The following is a 20,006-nucleotide window of genomic DNA, read 5'->3' on the forward strand; positions in this document are numbered from 1 at the left end:
TCTTAAACCCCTTGAATTAAAGCTGAAAATCTGCCTTTCAATTTTATGTTTGTTTGATTGATTTAAGATCCTATGAGGGGATGTAAAGACACAAAAATACGAAAGCGATGTCGTCCAAAAACTTCTTGACCTTACTGTATCATTGTTGCAAAACCTGTGACATAATGAAAACGATGAAGTTGGTGGAAACTACACCTTGTCCTTGAGCCCTGGCTCCACAGCACGATGATATGTTGTTCCCACCATGTGGAATTTTGTGGCCATAACATAGTTGATCCTTGTGTTGCTGACCTAGTTATTACTGAAACTTAACTTCAAAGTACAGTAGTGCTCGGTCAGCATTACACTTGTATAGCAATGACACATCCTTCATTCAGGTTGCTAAATGTGACACAGTTCAATTATCTCAAAAGGAAAACACTTGAATGAAACTATTTAATAACAGCGTTGCTTTGTTTTTCTGCTTTTGTTGACTGATATCGGCAAATAGAATGACATTTATAGAATGACAGGCGTTTATTTTTTGTGCCGCATCAGTGTTGATCTGGTTAGTGGTTCTAGGACAGTGTGACGAGGCATTAAAAGGGGGAAAAAAACGTAAAAAAAAAAGGTTTTGAGTGATTAATAAGAACAGAAAAGTGCCATTTAAGTATTGGTCCAGGACATAAAACCGAAAAAAAGAGGAATAAATGGCATCAAAAGCAAAACAAAGATAATAAAAATATCAATATTGGCATCACCTGGTATTAGCATCAGCTGCTAATAATAAAGATGCATGACGCAGTGTTTGCATTGATTTACAACAATTTTAATTTCTTTAGAAGTTGTGATAACTAAATTAAGACTTTTTTTAAAATTCAAACATTAATTAAAACATTTAGGTTTTGACTTGCAGTACAAACTGTGGCTTGGTGTATGTTTTGCAGAGACTGTTGTCATTAGCAACAATATTTAGGCCTTTTATGATGTACATTTGCCCTTAAATAATGGAAACTCTGTGACCTAAATTCTGCTTCCCACAATGAGATCTTACTCAGTACTTCTGAGAGGAGGCCTTGGTGGAAAAAAAGACAGATGGTGAGAAAGAGAAGGAGGAGTGTGGGGAAATACAGGGGAGGGAAAGGGAGTTTTAAAACCACACCTCCATGTTTTTTTTTGTTTTTTTTAATTAATGATGATCAGGAGTGAGTGTGTTTGAATGGCTTAAAGAGAAACGTAGATGAGTTCCTCTTGCTTTGGCAGCCTGGAGAGTGATGTGACTTGTGTCTGCCTTTTAGCTTGTTTCCCAGGTTTCCTTTTATCATAGATGCTGTGGCTGAATTGTTGTAGTTTAATTAAACAGTGACTTAATGGTAGTTATCCACTGCGTCACATTGGCACATTGGTTTTCCTTATACTGGAGTATGTGATTTAGAAGCATTTTTTTGAGGTGATGCTCTGGATGGCGTTGACAGTATACTGAGAGGGTTTTCTAGTATTTCATTTAATCCATGTATTTATTTATCTACCCACAAGTCACAACCTGTTAAAGTAAAAATAAAAACCTAATTATAACCTCCTCGGGCATAATTTTAGTTACATGCCAATTTAACTGGTTTACATTAGGTCATAGCGGTATACCTGACCAGCTGATAAGACAGGTTAAAGTCATGTCTATGACACTGTCTACACTCGAGCATGTGCACTGCTTCTTAGCCAATCATCCATCGTGCAGAGAAGTGTGATACCATGTCCATAAATACTACAGCTTGCCCTTGTGTGATTGAGAAAAAGAGAGGATCTAAATGTGTTTTCACAGGGCAAACTAAATAATATTTAAAAACACACAGTTTTAACTTGAGCTGGTGAGATGTTGTGCTTTGTTTTACATGACTTTGCTTTTTAAACGCTGCGATTTTAACATAAGCGTTGCTAAATGTAATTCTTTGTCCTGTCTTTCAGACATTGTCTCTGCACGATCACAGGAGTCTGGTTTCGCAGCTGCCCCGTCTGTGCCTTGCTGGTGAGACAACCTGACCATTTCCGTCCTCCCCTGTCAAATAAATGCGCTCAGGACACTTCTAATTCAGTTTCTGCTTCGGCGGGTCCAAGTTTGGTCCATGGCCGGTCCTGTTTTTAATCGGTAATCACTCAGCGCCAAGCTGGACCCGAGGGCTCAGACTCCCCCCACCTGTTCCTGCTCCCCGCCCCCTAAACAGCCTTCCGAACACATACACGCATCCCAGCTCCGTAGCCAAGCGCGCCGATTGGCCCGTGAGGAGGAGGAAGAGGAGGAGTATGTCAGTGAGGCTGCACTTCAGAAGTTCACGGCCACCTACACAGATGCTGAGACCATTACTGGTAATTGCTGCATGCATATGTTATAACTGTTGGCAGACAAAACTTACTGGAACCCATTTGGCGCTGTTGTATCAGCACTGTGTGCAGACATGTGTATAATTCATCTGTCAGAAATGATCTCCTTTGGTCCTTTACAAGTCCATTTGGCTGCATTAATGTATTATAGAAGTTACACAGTACAGCACAATTTAACCCAATTAAAAGTTTACAGTAATGCCAGCCCCCAGTCTCTAATGGTTTTGGAGTAAGGTGTTAGGAAGACTGCAGGCTGATGGAGGTGGTTTGGATGAGAGTGAGGCCTTTGGAGCTGTGAGAAACTGTCCCTTTTCTGTGACCCTTCTCTAATGTAACATCCTGTCAGTGAAGCAGCTCCAGGGGACTTCAGCTGTGTGTGAGCCAGTATGTGAAAGAGAGAAGAGCTCTCAGTGGACTGTTTCCTCAATAGAGCAGGATGACACTAGTGTCCAAAATGTTGCTGTGCACTGGCCCTTCTCCTTTCTCTTTACAGTCTGGGAAGAACACCCACCAGACACTTTTAATTGAGTTGGTATTACATACAAAATGCTATGCTAATCATGCAGAAGTCTAGATTAAAGGAGGTTGGGATTCTGCGGATCATTAGGGAGGGAGAGGGAGCTAAGTAGAACCTGGCTAAAAAGCTACTTCAGCACTTCATAAATGATGCCAAGCACTTATACAGCACAATAGTGTGTAACGTTCATACTCACAGGAGCAACAGGAAAAGACCCTCCCAAAGACATTCTTTTTCCACCCTTGGGCATGATCTCAGTTCCTTGTATTATTTTGAACAGCAAGGTCTCGCTTATTTTTATGTTACCAAAAAGGTCATGTAGGAAAGTCATACTCATATTTAGATTTAGTTACACTTTTAGAGTCAAATCGACTGCCAGCTCACCAGACAGAGCACCTCTGCTCGTTCAGCATGACCAAATCAAAGGTTTGCGCTTATGGCTTATTGGTGACCAGGTACACACATGTACTGTAGCTGGTGCAGTGTAGGGTTTCCCCATATATAGAATTTACTTGGGCAGGCCACCAAAGTAAATTAACACCCACCCAATATAAATGGCGATTCATATTATCCATTCTAGAGAACAGGGCCATTCTTGGTCTACAGCAGGGATGATAGTTTTTGTTCCTTTAGAGATCCACTACAAACTGAATGAACCGAATGGAAAGTTGTGAATTGTTATGAATTTGACGATACTGGTGTTTAGTGTATTCTGCCCAACAATCATGTTTTTAAGAGAGCTGAGCAAATCCCATGAAAAACATGCAATCATTTTGAAAGTGAAACATAAATGTTGCGAAATCTAAACTTTCATGGAAAACAGGCCGAAGTGCTTAAAGAAGAATTAATGGAAAGAACTGCATGTCTGAAAAGTGTTATATTTACTGTTAGAGCCCGACCGATGTCAATGGGGGTCAATAGCAGCCATTTATTGATATATCAGTATCAGCATTTACAATCACCTATAAATTAAAAAAAGAGAGAGAGATGGGAGAAACGCCCTTTAACCATGTCATGAGTGTTATGTAGGGCACTCTATCACTTCCCTGCTGGCAGCTCGTAAGCGTAAACGAGTAATCCCTGACTTGTATAATTAAAGAAAGATTAATTTTAAACTGCACTGTAATGCGATCTTAGTGAGGACTAATAAATTACTTCACATAATAAAAGTGAAGGATTATGTTTATGCTTTGTGTGTCTAAAGTAGAAAATATCTGCCGATATATCAGATGTTTAAATCACCCATTCCTCTATCGGTGATTCTCTGGTATGGACTTTTAGAAGACTGAAACCCCACAGTGCTGTGTACATTCATATGACAGCTTATTCGCTAAAAGTCAGTGTCCGACTTTTGTAGGTAGTCTGTTATACCCTAAACAGCCCTATAAATCTATAATATTATTGCTCTTTATTAACTTAACTTAATTTTCCTTTAACTGTTGGCTTTAATGCATAATTAATGCATGCTGTTTGAATCAAAAGGACGGTGTTTTTCTTTTTCTTTTTTCTTTTTCTTTAACATATACGTGAAACCCAGTTCTTGATTTCAGGCTGACAGGCTCATTCTTTAACAGGTCACTTGTATTTACAAAATCAAAGCTGTGGTAGGATCTACAGCAGCCCAGTTTTAAAGTTGGCTGAGGTGTTCAGGACAGTGCTGCCACCTGCTGGTTTGTGTTCAAATTTGCAGTTGTTTTGTTTGTGTCCTCATGTTTCCCTCTCTCAGCCTTCCGTCTGTCATTCTGCTTCTCCAACTCTCTCTTTGAGTCTCTCACAGAAAGAGAGAGCTGGTGTGGGAGTGGGTACGGGCGAATGAATGAACACAATGAGCTGAATAGAGCAGCTCATTGCCATGCGGCAGTTTCTGGGTGTGAGATGAATTCTCCGTGGTTACCAGCCTCCGATGATGTAAAGAGTTGAGTAACAGTGAAATTATGGGATGTCTGATGTGGAGAGGACGATTGGGAGCAAACAGACACATAGAAAAGTGGCAGAGGACGGATAACTTTGGTAAGCGGCTGGCAAAGTTATGGCAAGTGGAAAAACGGAGTTTGAATCTGATCTGATGGGTATGGTCCCCTGGCTCTCACCCAGTCACAGCACGCAGAAACATCCACTGTGCTGCTATTTTTGTTTTTTCTCAAAGGAGTGCAGGGTTCTTCTTGTGTTTTCACAAAGACGAGTTTGGACCTGTGCTGACCCACCAGAGCCTCAGTAAAGCACTCAAAACACTGTCTGTGGAGATTAGCCTCTGTGAGCTAGTCAGTCTGACCAGTGCAGTCACTGTTTGAGGGAGTGTAATCATGGAGTGGAAAATTTTGACGGGGGGGAGGGGCTGCTATACACATAAACTGAGGGTTGCTATGGCTACAATGTTTTTGTACATAAAAAAACTATGAATAATCCAGCAAGAACAACTGGCTGACTGCACACTTTACAGAACAAACTGAACCTCATTCGTTTGGATTTTATCAATTCTGTGGACTTGAAAAATATTTAACATTGAGTTGAATCTGAATTTAACATTTATAAAATATGCACTGAGTTTGTGCCAGATGTAGACAGATGATCTCATCTGGAAACAAATGGAACACAAATAAGTGATTTCAGATATTTACATACTGTATCTGATGTTCTGTGAAGCTGATGCCTCTTTACTATTCTGGCTGATGATATTAAGGGTTAGGGTTAAGCGTTTACATATTTTATGTATTTTAATGTCTAAAGAAAAGTATTCCTTTGCCCTCCATTTCTTGTCTGTTAAAGCTGTCCTTTAAGCTGCGTCCACACTGGAAACGATTGGCTCGTCGTGCATCGCTTTGTAGCCAACGGCTGGTCACTTGTGAACGTTCCAGACTCCTGTTGCCTGCATCTGTATTTGTATAGATATATAAGTTGAAAAAATATCTCCAGTCACAGCTACTTTGTCTCGTCAGCGAATATTTTGCCCATAGTCGCATTTGTATCCAAGTAATCATATTTGTATTATGTGGATTCTTACTTTTAAGCGCACTATTACTAAGAACAGATTGGTGTAACTTCAACATTCGTGGATGTTACTTAGACACACATCACCGGCACTCCCCGACAGCTGCTTCCTCCACCAGCTGGAGAGTTCACAAACAGCTTCAGAAACCAAGACACCAAAGCGCTGATCCCAATCTGATGCAGCATCTTCAGCTTGCCCCGGAACAAGCCCCTTCGATAGAGACCACTATCTTTCATCCCACAGGACTCAAATGATCCGGTGCCAGACCCCACAGCAGAACCACAGATCTCGTGCAAACATCCCTTGACCAGTAGGCACGATTGAGCTCTACACAAAGGAAGTTGGTTTTGCTCTGTGATTCAGGTTATCAGAAGTATAGTAGGCAACCACAGAAAATATATGCACATGAAAAAAAATCTCTTTGTACTAACTGCACAAACCAAACGAGAAGCATTGCTGTGTGGAATTTTGCATGGTTTTTGTCCTGGAAGAGTGGGAGTCACTTGACCAAATATTTGTGATTTATAATCCACAGTTAAATCCTTCTTTGATGGAAATTGTAATGATTTATTGGGAAATCCAACAGCCAATCCCATGTTACGTTTGTCATTCAAGATGTTTACTTTCAACCTGTCAGGTAGGACTTGAGGGATTTTATTTTATTAGTAATAAACTTTTTATTTACAAAGAAAATAACACCTTAGCAAACACACTAGGCGCAGATTCACAGGGTTAGTGACATTTGAAAACCCTGGTTCGCCACCCACGTGTAGATGTGTGAGCTGCCGGTGACATTTGATAACACTGACGTACTACTGCGCTTTATTTCACGAGTGCACCCTCTGTGACCAGCAGCTGCTTGTGCTGCAATCTAAATCTGGATAACACTCTGCTGCAACTCCACAGAGCAGCACTACAACTTAAATGGAGGCAATTTTCTAAGTGTTAGTGGATTATAGTTTGCATCAAACCACCCACCAACTTCTATACTTCCTTTTACTTGAAATTACCTCATTTCTAAAATGAAACATCTCAAAGATCGGTTACTTTGTGCACCACCCTAATCGCTCACATTACCGTGAAGTTTGGTAACTAGTGATTCTAAACTGATTAGTGCAGCTATTAGTCTGCTTCCAAGACTATTACGCATCAGCTTAGGATAACATGTAATCATATCGAGCTTTGTTTGGTGCCAAAAGCTGGGATCTGTGGGATTACAGGGAAAAATCTTGAGTGGTGTTTTGGCAGGTTTTCTGCTGGAGCTTTGCTCCTGTCGCGCACACACTGTGATTACTGCTGTAACGAGGAGAAACCTTTTCCGCTGGTCTGTTTTTGTGGTAGTTTAACACTTGCTCTCTAATATAGCAAAATCTCCTTTATGTTGAGTTTATTATCTTTTGGCTCAGGCTGTGTTTTCACCACACCTCGAAGCACACGCACACTTTTAAAATCTTGAAAGGCCCAATCTCTTGATATTAGTGTTTTAGTAATGGAGCTTGAGCAGCATCAGACCTGGTGTGGCCACAGTTGGTTTATACAGGATAGGGAAAGTAGTGTGTGTGTGTGGCTTTCAGCTTGTGTGCAGAGCTGGGTTTGTTGGCTGCCAGAGTGTGGAAAAGTGAGAGAGTGGGGCGGTCCATGTGATCTCTCGTCATTGGCATGTCAAGCATGATGGGACCAGTTTGGTTGGCTCCGGCCGCTCCTCCCTCCCTCTTTTACCGCCTCTCTTTTGGTCTCCTGCACTCTGTACTGTCCTCTAAAACTTTTAGTACTCTGCTCTTCCCATTTCCCACCCTCCCGGCACCTCTCTCTCTTTCTGTGTTATTTCCTGCGACCTTGCCCTCTCCAGGATCGCTGGAAAATGTAATTGGAGGGCAAGAGGGGGGCAGTGGTTGTCGTGCTCGGGCACCATGAGTGAGTACGCTGTGTGGAGAATGGTTTTCTAGCAGTTTCAGCTCATCTCTAGTGATAGTTATGAGCAGTCTGACTAACATCTGGACAGCTTGCTCGCCGTATCTTCTGGCTATCCCTTTTGTTATCTGTTTGTCGGGGACTGTTGCTTTCTTGTCTTTTTAACCTTGTATATTGAAAGGGGTGTTAAAGAGCTGGCTTTGCAAAGGAAATGTTTTTATGTTTGAATTCTTTCAATCTGTGAAAAATCAAAAGTGTCACATGTCGTCATGTGGGTTCAGTTTTATAGTAAAAGATAAGATTTCCAGGTTTAAACGGCTAAAAGCCTGTCAGTGAGTGTGTTTTAGGAAGAAGGGGAAAAAACCCTGGCTTTTCAAGCCTTGACCTCAGGGGGCAGAAGTGCATTGTTTTGGTCAACAGGAGGCAGCCATGTTGCATTTCAGATCTATGCTCTCTAGTTAAAGATTTGAAAGTCATGTCTGGGAGATTGAACGGTCTGACACAAACAACTCGTGACTGCTAACATTTCAGCTGATCCTAGTCAGTCAGTAGCTTTCCTTTAATATGATAAAACCCTCTCTGTGTCTTCGTAGCCTGCTCGCTGTGTTAGGCGGTGTGTTTATCGCTCAGACGGACTGTGTGACAGGCCTATTTTTACATTTGAACTTGAACTTTCTTGTTGTGGTGTCCTCACAGCTTGTGTGCTTTGTGCCTCCTCTGTATTTACTTCAAAAGGTTTTACTATCCACTCTCTTATGAAGAGACGGTGCGATACAAAAAAAATACAGATTTTTTTTTAAATGGTCCATAGTAAATGTAAAGGTCAGTTGTGTGATCTTCTTTCTGTCACATGAAAAAATAATTTCAAAAATATTTTTATATGTATAATTGTTGCATTTCCCAAGAGGTCCAGGTGATCTGCTTTCATTGCTCACCTATTCTAAGAGGGAGCCCCATTTGTTTCAATTTTTACACTGGACGCCCTTCCTGATGCAACCGAAAGGGACTTTTTCTCCTCCCAGGATCAAACCTGGATCTTTCTCTTGTTAGGCGAATGTGTAAACCACCACACCGTGGAGACACAAAGTAGTCTGAGCCTAAATGCTCAGTAGTATCAAATCACAGGCAGTTGGTACCTACAGCTGCAGAGAGAGGAGGAGCAATGGCTGTAACATTTATACATTTTCTATATAGGTTAATATCAGAAAACACACACACGCATATTTCATCCTGCCTTTCTTTTTGCCTTTAAACAAAGCTCAAAACCTTGTTGGATGATATTTGCAGTGTTACCATTCTTAAACATCACCCAGTTTACTGTTCATGTTTCATATCAGAATCCAAATATTGCAGTACATTTAGGTATATTGAATTCATGCTCCTATAATGTCAGATTGTGCTCTGCAGGAAAGCTTTTAATACACTTCAGTTACAAAACTTCAGTGTCAATATAATTTTATTTGCTGCTGTACTTTGCGTAAAACCAAATGATCTGCCAGAGATGCGCTAATCAATCATAATCTTACTCAGAGAACTTTTACACAAACCAGAGGCAGCACAAAGTGGCAAAATCCAGAAAATTGTGAAATGTCACTTGTTCTGATGGAACTGGGTATTCAGCACTTACATCTGTGTTGAAATTTCTCTGGCTGTGCTTGCTAAATGTTTCCCCAGCCTCTGCTGTGAGTGTGTGTGTTCCCCTTTTCAGCACAGTCAGTCATTCAGTCTGCATTAGAAAAACTGTAAGAGCGCATTGTTGGGGAGACAGACAGACAGACGGGCAGATAGAGAGACAGAACAAAGAAACAAAGAACTTTATTTTTACTGTATGTTAATTCCCATGTTTAGTCTCCTTCTGTCAGTCCAAGAGCTTCTCTGTTCTATATTTGTGGAGGAGGGAAAAAGAAAAAACTTGATTTGTGTGTAAGCAGAGAGAATGTGTTCTCTAATAGAGCCAAAAATGGATGACGCTTTTAATAGCACACTAAAGTGATGTGTGAACAGAGAGCTGCATAGCTGAAAGCTTAGGTAAGGTTATTTAAGTTTGCACAGCAGAGCACAATTGTGAATCAGTGGTTCACAGAGGAAGGCTGCTGTTGATTTTGTGCAGGGGAAAAAAAGAGAGCACAACTGAGTGGCTCGGTGGTTAGGGCTCACGTGCCTCGATCCTTCAGTCCCCTCTTAAATCCCAGCTGACTGGAACTTTTGTGGCGTGTAATGTCATCCATCCATCTCCCTTTACTATCTCTAATCACTGCAGCTGTCATACAAGGGCTGAAAACACCCAGTAATTATTAAAATGATAAAGAAAGGGGCCATACAGAGAGCAATCCCAATTTGGGCTATAACTATGTAAGAGATGTATACATTTCACATCTTTTATTTTTATTTTTCACAGGAAAATATAGGAAAAAATTAAGACTGTTGATCTCAGGTTACTAGGGAAGCCCTGCAGCTAGTCGACACCTACTTACATCTGTTTATTTATTATGTCCGAGCAGGTTAATCTCGTATCAGTTGGCTGCAGAGAGACTGGAGACCTGATTTTGTTTTATCTTGTTTGGTATGCATGGCATCTTTATCTCTTTCGGGGTAATAATGGGCTTAATTATGGCAGAGAAATTATTTATTGTCTTAGATAAGGATGTGGCACAACACTGGATTCAAACTTAATTTAAACTGTTTGGCAAGCCAGTATTTTATAAAAATGATTAGAAATGTCTGACATCTAGCTCATTTCAAGCCTTTACAATCGCAAAGCTACGGTTAATTAGGGATACCAACTCAACTTTTAGCTGGTCTCCTTTTTGGTTTTCTTTTTCCTGCAATTAAAACCTAACCAGTTCCTCAGTGGGCCACTAGAGGGCCTCATACACCCTCCGGTTCAGAAGACTGCATGAGTGTACTAAATGAAATATATTGTCCTGATTACTAAATTGAATAACTCAGAAGTTCTGGTGTTTCCTGTGTCCACTAACTTGATGAAAATGTGAAAGTAAATATTTCCAAAGAAAGCAGCAGTTATTCTTCACTTTGTCTTCTCTCCTTGTGCAGATGTGTGTAACAATACTGATTTGCCGGAGCTCGAGATTATCAGCTTATTGGAAGAACAACTGCCGGTGTACAAGCTGAGGGCTGACACCATCTTCGGTTATGACCAAGATGATTGGCTGCACACTCCCCTCTTGGGCCCTGACGCTGCCGTTGACCTGACTACTGAACAGATTGAGGAGACCCTCAAATACTTCTGTAAGTTCGTTATGCTGCGTTTTCAAAATATAATAACACGCGTGTCCTGTTGTTGGAGAGTGACAATGAGAGATCTGAGTGTTATGGCAACGTTAATGTTGTGGAAATGAGAGAGGGTGTTGACTCCATTGATGTCTCCGTTAGTGTGGGTGAACCAAGTGACCGTGGTTGCCAAAACAAAATTAATAACTGCTGTCTATCTCACTCTGGTTAATGTTTTACTTTTTCGTGCACTCAGTGCGCATGTTGTGTGGTTTTTTTTTTTTATACCATCGTCAGCACTTGCCTTATCAAACTGTGGCTTTTGATTGCAATCTGTGCCAGCTAGAGTACGTACAGACCCACATACACACAATTTGAATTAAACAAACATGCACAGGCTCGTGATAACATGTGCAAACACTGCACATGGCAAACCAAGGGAGTGTAAAGTGTTTTTTTTTTTTTTTCACAATTAATTATTAATATCTAACTCATGTCTACTTGGAATAGTGACTCAGGGTAAAACATGTTCTAAAAATAAACCAAGCATCTTATAAATAGGCTTAATCAAGAGCTGCAAATACACCCGGTGCCCCATTGCCTGCACCTTCAATTTAGTATTGACATTCATCACAGAGAACCAGCCTATCAGGTGATAGCGAGGGGGCAGAAGAGCCATTATTACAAATCATGAAAATAGTTTTTTGCTGTACAGTCAATACCATCACTGTGATTTGTCATCATCTGTATCTCCACTTGGACTTTTACTAGCTATCCCCATCTGCTTCAAGGAGATGGCTCTGTATCGGCACCCTAAGCAGGAGTGATACATGAGCTAAGATCTTTAATGGTAAAGCTCAACTGATCTTGAGTGTCTGATTGTACAGACCATCACAAAGTGCCAACGTGTTACCATTTTTAAGCATTTATATAATGAAAAGTCCAGCCCAACTTGCATCTTAATCAGGAGCGCTGTGGGGGAGGGGGATATAGTACACGCTGTTGCATCATCCGAGTAAACATTGATTCGATCTGGTGCCTGAGAAGGATGAGTGTGAGGAGGTTGTGACATGAGGCAGCTGACCGATCGAAGGCAAATCCATGCTGTGATGACATAAAATGCACACGTAACAAAGACTGTAGACTGTCTGATTGGTAAATTTGTTTCACAGCCTCAGCTGGTGATGGATATTTTGTCAACAGAGTAACAGATAACATGTAGGAGATGTCATTTTTAAAAAGACTGAGGTTTTAATTAGAATAGCTGTATGTTCGGGATTGCGTTGTTTCCTATTATTTTATCTTTTGATTCAACTGCATACCTGAAATCAAATAGCAGCGCACAGATACGTATAAATGCAATGATAATACATGTATTAATGTGCAGGCTCACTTGGCAAGCAGCTCTAACTGATCCTGTAATGGGGTCTTATGCAACCTTACTACATTACATGAGTAAGCAGTTATATGACTCTACTGGCACATTAGCATAAAACCATGCATGTCACTTAGTTAGCAGCAGTTGCTTTTTTTCACACTGTAAGAAACACTGGCTGTTTTTAGCAAGCAGCAGGTTCACAGTATGTTGTTAGCCTTGTCTTAGCCCATCCTGTGAGCATGTAGCTTCTTTACGCTGTAGTTTCATAATGTGCTTCTCACTGGTTCCTCTCACGTGCTTTCTGCCTCCCATGCATGCGCTTCATCACTCCCTATATGACAAATCCCAGAATCCCCATTTTGGTTCATTCATTTTGAGTTAGCCACGTCACCCCTGCCAACGCTACACTGCCTTCTCTGCATCTACATGCTGCTCAGCCGTAGGCTTTGGAGTCTTAGGCTGTTTCCATAACAACGACGCAGAAGGACAAAGTAGAGGAGAGGAGAGGAGGGAGGGCGAAATGCTGACATGTGAATGGTGGGCGGGAAGAAGCTGGTGAAATCCCCCCCCCTCATTGGCTACAGACATCCTTTTAGCCCACCCATCCCACTGTGTCGTCATTCTCATCATTTCTGCTGCAAAACCCGTGACTGCTGCTGCTGCCTTGCTCTCTGTATCTCTGTGTTTATTGAGTCATTGCTGGAGATGCGGTTGTCCATGTGTTGAGCTAAAGAATGTTACAAAAGGGAAGGAAAAGGTCATTTTGCGAACATGGCCAGAGTAACAGCTGACAGCAGCCGAAGGTGGCCTGACATGAAGCTATAAGTGGATGGACCTGATTATTTGCTCTGATTTGTTTTGGAGTGACTCTGGAAATGTGACGACAGAAAATAAGGAAGATGAGGGACATATTTGGCAGAAGATGGAAAATTTGCTGAAAATGGTAAAGACTACCTGACGGACTAAAATACAAATAAGTGACTCGGTGTTTTTTCCAGCTGACAGCTGATGACGCAAATAATGGGTTCTGACTGATGAAATCCAAAAATGGCACCAGCAGTGCATTAAATTAAGCATAACACAGCAACGGGCTGGTGTTACTCAGTGTGGAACAGAAAAGAAATCTGATCATGAGAACCAGATTCTTACCTAAAGTAACCGTGTCCATTCTGGTATCTGCTAAGCATGCTGAGAAAGAAGAATTGAGATGCTGACCTATTGACCACCAGACTCTACTGGAAACCAGTTAAAGTGACAGATGCTTGTTTCTGACCATACTGGGATGCTACAGTTAAGTATGCTGGGACATTGGCACATCTGTCTGTCAGAGCAGTGAGGATGAAGAGACGAGGCCAGACCAGAGGCCAGAGGTTTGTTAAGGCAGACTACTACGAGCTGGACTGGTACTATGAAGAGTGCACTGATGGTAAGAGAGCACTTCAGTGTGGATTAACATGTACAAGCTGAAAAGCCAGACACTTTCCTGGAGTTGGAAAGAGGCTAATTTCTTTATGTAGCAAGTAAGTAGCTTCTATTGGATAGCTGATTTCAAGTGGAAGACTGTTACTTAGACGGCTGTTGTGGGGATTGTATCCAAGTAAGACATTATTAGTACAGAACAGTTGAGACTGAAAATGGGATAAGAGCAACTACAATGGAGAAAGAGAGCCGTTTCCTGCACTTTACATACGTCAACATGTCAAATTGTTTGCAATCTATCTAAAAAGAAACCAATTCAAAGCACAGGCATGGAGGACTTCCTGGAAAGTTAGCTGGGAATTCTTTGGCTTCAATTTCACACATATTTGAAGTGCTTTGAGGAAGTCGTGCACACTGAATATACATTTACTGTCTTTTAAGTAACTCACTCTTGGGATCCGCTTGAATGTATGCTAGTTTCTTTCCTATTTAAATCACGTGAATGTCACCTTGTGGCTTGGCATTCTCAGCAAAACCATGAAGGTAGGTGTTGTGGAAAGGACAGAGAGGAGCAGCATTATAAACAGTAGGTGCTGTAATAGGTGGTGTTTGGAAGGTGAGTCAGTGGCTCCTAATATAGAGCCAAGTAGTAGTTGTGGGTGTTAGGTGTTGGCGGTGTGACTGGACTTTATGGTGGTTCCTGTGTTTCTGGACAACAACTAGAGATCTTGTTGTGCTAACGCCAGCTCCCTCCTGCTGATGCAGCGGGTAGCTGGCATTAGCACATAGCGATAAAATGAATAAAGGTTATGTTGTGGAGATGGTGACAAAGTAACAAATTACAATAATCTAGTCTCAATGACATAACTGCAGTAAATGATAATTTCATAACAAAGAGCAGGATTTTTTAGAAGAAACCTGTAATTGCTTAGAAATAAGGTTTGGAGTTTAGATCTGTGCTGTTTAGATCTTTGCTGCGATCTGTGACCTGTCTTAGCTAAGTTTGCATCCATGTACCGTATATGTTTCTGCTCATATGCACAAAAATGAAAGCTTTTATCTGTAGCTTGTCCAGCAGAGCGGCGCCAACTCGGTCGTTATTGTACATTGAGGTCTCACTGTAGCACATGTAGCAGTGCACTGTGCAGATGGTGCTGTGGAGTCAAGCGGTGTCCTCACTGTAGGTTGCTGACTTGTTTTATTAGAAAATGCTGCTGGAGCGTTAATGAAGAGCTGATATTAGCTGATATCAGCCCCTGTTGGAGACCTAAAAACAAAACAAGCTTAAACTAATGCAACGTTATAAAATGATCCTTTATGTATTGAATTCCAGTGTGTTACAACATCCTGTGGTATTGTCTCAAAGTAGCTTTAGTGTGTGACTTGAAATGATTAAATACCAGATTGAATCTGCAGATTGATCCACATGGTCATGTGACAGGTGTCACTATCAGCAGGGTGCAGTAGTGGCTCGCTTGTTACCCTTTAGTGCTTTTTAGCTCCTACTCTTTCTTCACAAACATGTCCGTCTTTCTACTCTCGTCTTGGTCCTTTTTGCTCCCTAATTATGATGCACCTGCTTATGGTCCCTTTATTTAAAGTGGGATGTAACTGATTTCATGCTATACGTGTAGTTCTCACCTATAGTAATTGCTTTGCTTTTGGTTGTTCGCATGCACATATTTGTGCACTTTTTGTATTTTGACATCATTAAACTGCACACTTAATATGGATGTTGGAGGAGAAATGAGTTCATTGTCCTATATTATGCATTCTTACATAACAGTTTGAGATGGATTCCCAGTTCGAGCTGCGCAGCTTAAATGTTATTCACATGTGGCCAGCTGGTATAGCTTTTATTTCCAGTCTTTTTTAGGAACTGATATTGCCTGGTAGACACTGACGGTAGGTTTACTGTGTTAAAATGTTTAAATGCTGGATGAGAAGGGACACACGGCTTCTTTGATAAAGCTTTTCATGGAGTGTCGAGGCAGAAATAGATACGCAGCTGGTTTTATGTTGGGGAGGGATGAGGAAGTAGGTTGGCTTATATTTAGCCCAATGATTTGCATGCTCCTCCAAGCCAGTCTTGTTGATATCAACCTGACAACGACTTTTTGGCACTTCCAGAGGCCTTCAAACAAATGGCTTCATGGACAGAGGACAACCAGGACAGCTGGGCTCAGACTGGGGCTGGGGCTAAATAAAAGGGCCCTGTTTTTCGATTGGGAATGTAAGAGATGGTTCTAACAATATTTGAATTTCAAGCTCGACAGCAAATCCCAGAAAAATACTTGATATTGGATACCATTTTTTTGTGTGTGTGTGAGGGGAGAGACAAAAAGAAACAATGCAAACTATAACGTCAATGTTTGTTTAATACCTCAGTGTTATTCAAATTGGAGCTTTGACAAATTGCAGGTTCATAAAGTGATATTCAATGTTGTGAACGTCAGCTACTTCAGAGGGCCTGTGTGCCTGCCGCAGATGACAGAAAAAGATGAAGCCAATCCAATCTTTAAGTGATAACGTGATAAACCCTGCTTCCGAGTCCAAATTACTCTGCGTTTATTAAGGTTGTTGGGTTTTCAACGTTTCTTAATGCTTTTGTATCTTGTCCTATTTAATCTGAACAAGCCCCTAAAGGGAAAAAAAAAAAAAAGGTGGTGATCACTGTCGGCCTCTCTCAATTTTTATTACCACTATTCTACCACTATTTTAAAGCTCAGTTTTTAAAACCTTACGATGTAACTACAGCCCAGCCCATGCAGCAGTATATTAATGACTAACCTCGTACGGTAGATGGTAGATTATTTCAGTTGTTCTCCTGACTGAAGTTTGGTCCGTTTACAGCATCCTACCGTGCAGACACCTTCGTCCCTAATCATTGGGAACCTTCCATTAACTTTTATCGAGTGGAAAAAAGTTAGCGCTCACCCTCCAGCTTCAGTATGTTTATATTATGCTAACGCGCTAACATAGCTGTGTAGCTAGCCACCACGTAGCACATCGTTATATACCAGCTAGCCCAACTTCAGTAACCATACAAACGTCACTACTGTTTAGTTTTCTGTCTTCATTTATGTCAGAAGTGATAGCAGAGCTTTACGTTTTAATTTTTTCACAAATCCCTCAGTCAGAACCTGGTATATCATCTTTAGATGGAAATTTGTTACACCTGGTAGCCACACAGATCATTTTATTGAAGGTGAAAGAATTCAGACAGTTTGTAACTCTCAGTGATGCCGCAGTGTTTGTTTGACTTTGGGACCTGAAGAGGAGTTTGGACCCGGACACAGCTAATGACGTCAGACTTAAAGACTGGATATGGAAGTACCTTAAACCTGCATTATGTCTCAAGGCCACCAGGTGGCGATAGCTGTGGTTTAGGGCTGCCACAAACGATTATTTTGATAGTCGACTAGTCACAGATTATTTATGCGATTAGTCGACAGATCATCATCCACTGGACGTAAAACTACAGCTTATTGCACCAGCAGCATCTGCTCTTATATAACTATCATTAGCTTACAGCTTTAAGCTTTTAAGGTGCTAACTAAAAATAAAGACAAGATGATAGTTTATTCAATTTTAATGAAATTTGCAGATTGTTTCGGTGAAGTTTAATAAACTCCTTGCTATCTAAAATATAACAGGACAACGGAGTATATTCTCCAGCATCTCACACTTCTGATAATCAGCTGTCTGCTTGAAGTTTATTCAGCTGTGTAAAAACTATAACTTTATTCTCAGACAAACCGATTTACTCAGGAACAAATAAAATACTAAAAAAAAAAAAAAAAAAAAAGCCAAACAACAACATTTTTAATTTATCTAAGTGACTCATATATACCGGTATTTAACCTGAGTAGCGAAAGACGGCGGTGGGTTTGAAAACAATTTGCCGGGAGTCCGGTGTTCTCACCGTGCTAGTGACCTAGCCCCCGGCTAGCTATTGAGCTAGTGGGTAACAGACGACTCTGAAAACGTCGGAGCGCTTTTGAAAATATGTGGTGTCCTGATAAACTGAGCCGATATTTGAGGTTTACACAGCTACATTCTCGGCTGAAAATATGTTAAACGTTTATTTTTGTGACCCAGAAAGAATAATAAGAGTAATATTAAAACTAACTAGCTGCCGCCATTGTTGGAAACTGAGCTGGGCCGCGCTATGAATTCTGGGACACAGCTGCTTCTTCTTCTTCTTCTTCTTCTTCTTCTTCGGGGTTTAACGGCAGCTGGCATCCTTGTACATGCAGTGCTGCCATCTTCTGTTTCAGTCCGTTATTACACTCTTAAATCCTGCTACTTATTCCTGCGTCTTTTGGGATCTTACAAAGCTTCAAACGACGCGTCGACTATTAAATCAGTCGTCGACGATCGTCGACGTAATCGTGACTAGTCGACAAATCGTGGCAGCCCTACTGTGGTTGCAAAAAGACGTCTTGTCCTACAGAAGTCTATGTGAAAACAGTGCTCAGTTTTGACTTCATGAACTTTCCTGCTGAGTTCATGAGCTCAGTCAGTCATTTTTGGTGATATTGAATAAAAACTTAAGTCTATTTTGTAAATGTTGGTGTTTCAAACAGGAGGATTATCCGTGGTACGAAATGGTCAAGCCCGCCCATTCTCATATCACAGTAGCTACGTCCATGTACCTTGTCTACGGTCCCTAGCTGAAATATGTAAGCTGAAAATTTTCAGCTTACATATTTCAGTTTGTGTGAAAGTCTTACGTTTGCTTATTGAAGATTATCAATTTCTCGGGAGGGTTTTTCTTAACTTAATTTGATATAAAATGTACATTTGATGCACCATTTAAGTGGATTAACAACAAAAGTCAACATTTTCCGAAACAAAAAGTTTTTTGGTTTTTGAATAAAAGACTCAGAGCTTATTGCAAAACAATATATTATGTTTCCATGAGAGCTAAAGTGTGAGAACTATTGGAGCATTAAGAGTCAACACGACCATAAAACAATGGGGGAGGTAAACGCTGCCTGGAGACACTGAGTGGTGTTTGTCCAGAGCTCTTTTGTTGCCTGCTGTGAAGCATCCATAGGAACATTGAGCGGAGTTACTCAGGCATGTGGGACAGTATTGAGCTGTCATCAGTGTTCTAGACCAATTACTATAATTATAACAGTTGATCGCGGACGAATGAGCAGAAGACGGAGCTTCTTTCATGTGTCATTTTTGAAGACTGGCCCCTCTCAACAGCTCAGCTCAGACATGTGGCACTGACATAGATCATATATATATATTTAATCTTTTTTGTTAACATGCAATGAATATTATGGTGTCTTATGGTAATATCTTCTTTCAAATGTTTATGTTTTTACCTCACCTCTTCCACCGCAACTATTTAAATGTTGCGATAAAGGTTATAAATTTACCATTAAGCTGATGTCACAAATTTACTGGTTAATTTGTGGTTTAATTTAAGCCATCAAACTATTTATTGGTCTTTATTAAACTCTTGAAATGTTGTGAAGCTTTGCTGGAATTTTTTTGTTTTGTTTTTGAACGGCTTGTTTCATGTCAGCGGTTGTCTTGTTGCTCAGGAACTTGAGGCATGAGATTTGATGCCAAACTGAAACTCTGCCTGTCCACTCTTTGCAAACTCTTTTGTCGTTGTGTCTTAGTCATCCACTTCCTGTATGTCCCCATTCAATGAAAAGAAATATTTTTGCTTTTGCATCACACACTGGGCTAACAAGCCAGAAGGAGACACAGATGCCTTTGGGGTTGCATCAGGAAGGGCATCTGGTGTATAAAATCTGCCAAATCAAACATGAGAAGCTACCCGCAGTAGCGACCCCTGGGGAAAAGGGGAACAACCCAAAGTAGCTTTATTATAGCTCACCTTGTAAATGCAGTTCATGCAAGATTAGGGTTCACAGTACCTTGTGTTTTGTAGGGTCAATTTGTATGGCTGTACAAGTAGGTCTCATGCACTGTCTCATGAAACGAGTTTATTCTTCAGTATTTCTTCTGATTGACTTCATGGAAAATCTCTAAGCAGCTCAGCTCAAAGTGCCCTTGCTTATCTCTTGACTCTCTTGATAACACTGTCTGCACGTTAACTATAGTATGCAAAAACATTCACCTGTGAAGGTGTGTGTTTGTGTGTCTGGCCCAGCCCTGGAAACAGGTTGTGTGTTATTTTATGCCCTGCCCTATTGTCACCATAGAGCTGAGCAGGA

The 20,006-nt window shown here is 40.9% G+C and overlaps 1 protein-coding gene across 6 annotated transcripts in view; it reads left to right on the forward strand.

Moving 5' to 3' along the window:
• The first annotated feature begins 2,129 nt into the window (after positions 1-2,129).
• The window catches only part of trak1a (trafficking protein, kinesin binding 1a), a 36,711-nt gene continuing 18,834 nt past the window's right edge, over positions 2,130-20,006 (forward strand). Inside the window, exons 1-2 of one of the 6 annotated variants that reach the window (XM_026183575.1) lie at positions 2,130-2,340; positions 10,827-11,021. Coding sequence is in view for 4 of the 6 variants with exons in the window: in XM_026183578.1 (XP_026039363.1) it covers positions 7,772-7,775; positions 10,827-11,021 (199 nt within the window). In the remaining 2 variants the exon portion in view is untranslated. Of the gene's footprint in view, positions 2,341-7,594; positions 7,776-10,826; positions 11,022-12,618; positions 13,808-20,006 lie in introns of those variants that run through there. The other 5 variants (XM_026183578.1, XM_026183572.1, XM_026183574.1 and 2 more) reach the window with 5 other exon arrangements.

This window comes from Astatotilapia calliptera, chromosome 11 (genome assembly GCF_900246225.1).
Source record: "Astatotilapia calliptera chromosome 11, fAstCal1.2, whole genome shotgun sequence".
Lineage (NCBI taxonomy): Eukaryota > Metazoa > Chordata > Actinopteri > Cichliformes > Cichlidae > Astatotilapia > Astatotilapia calliptera.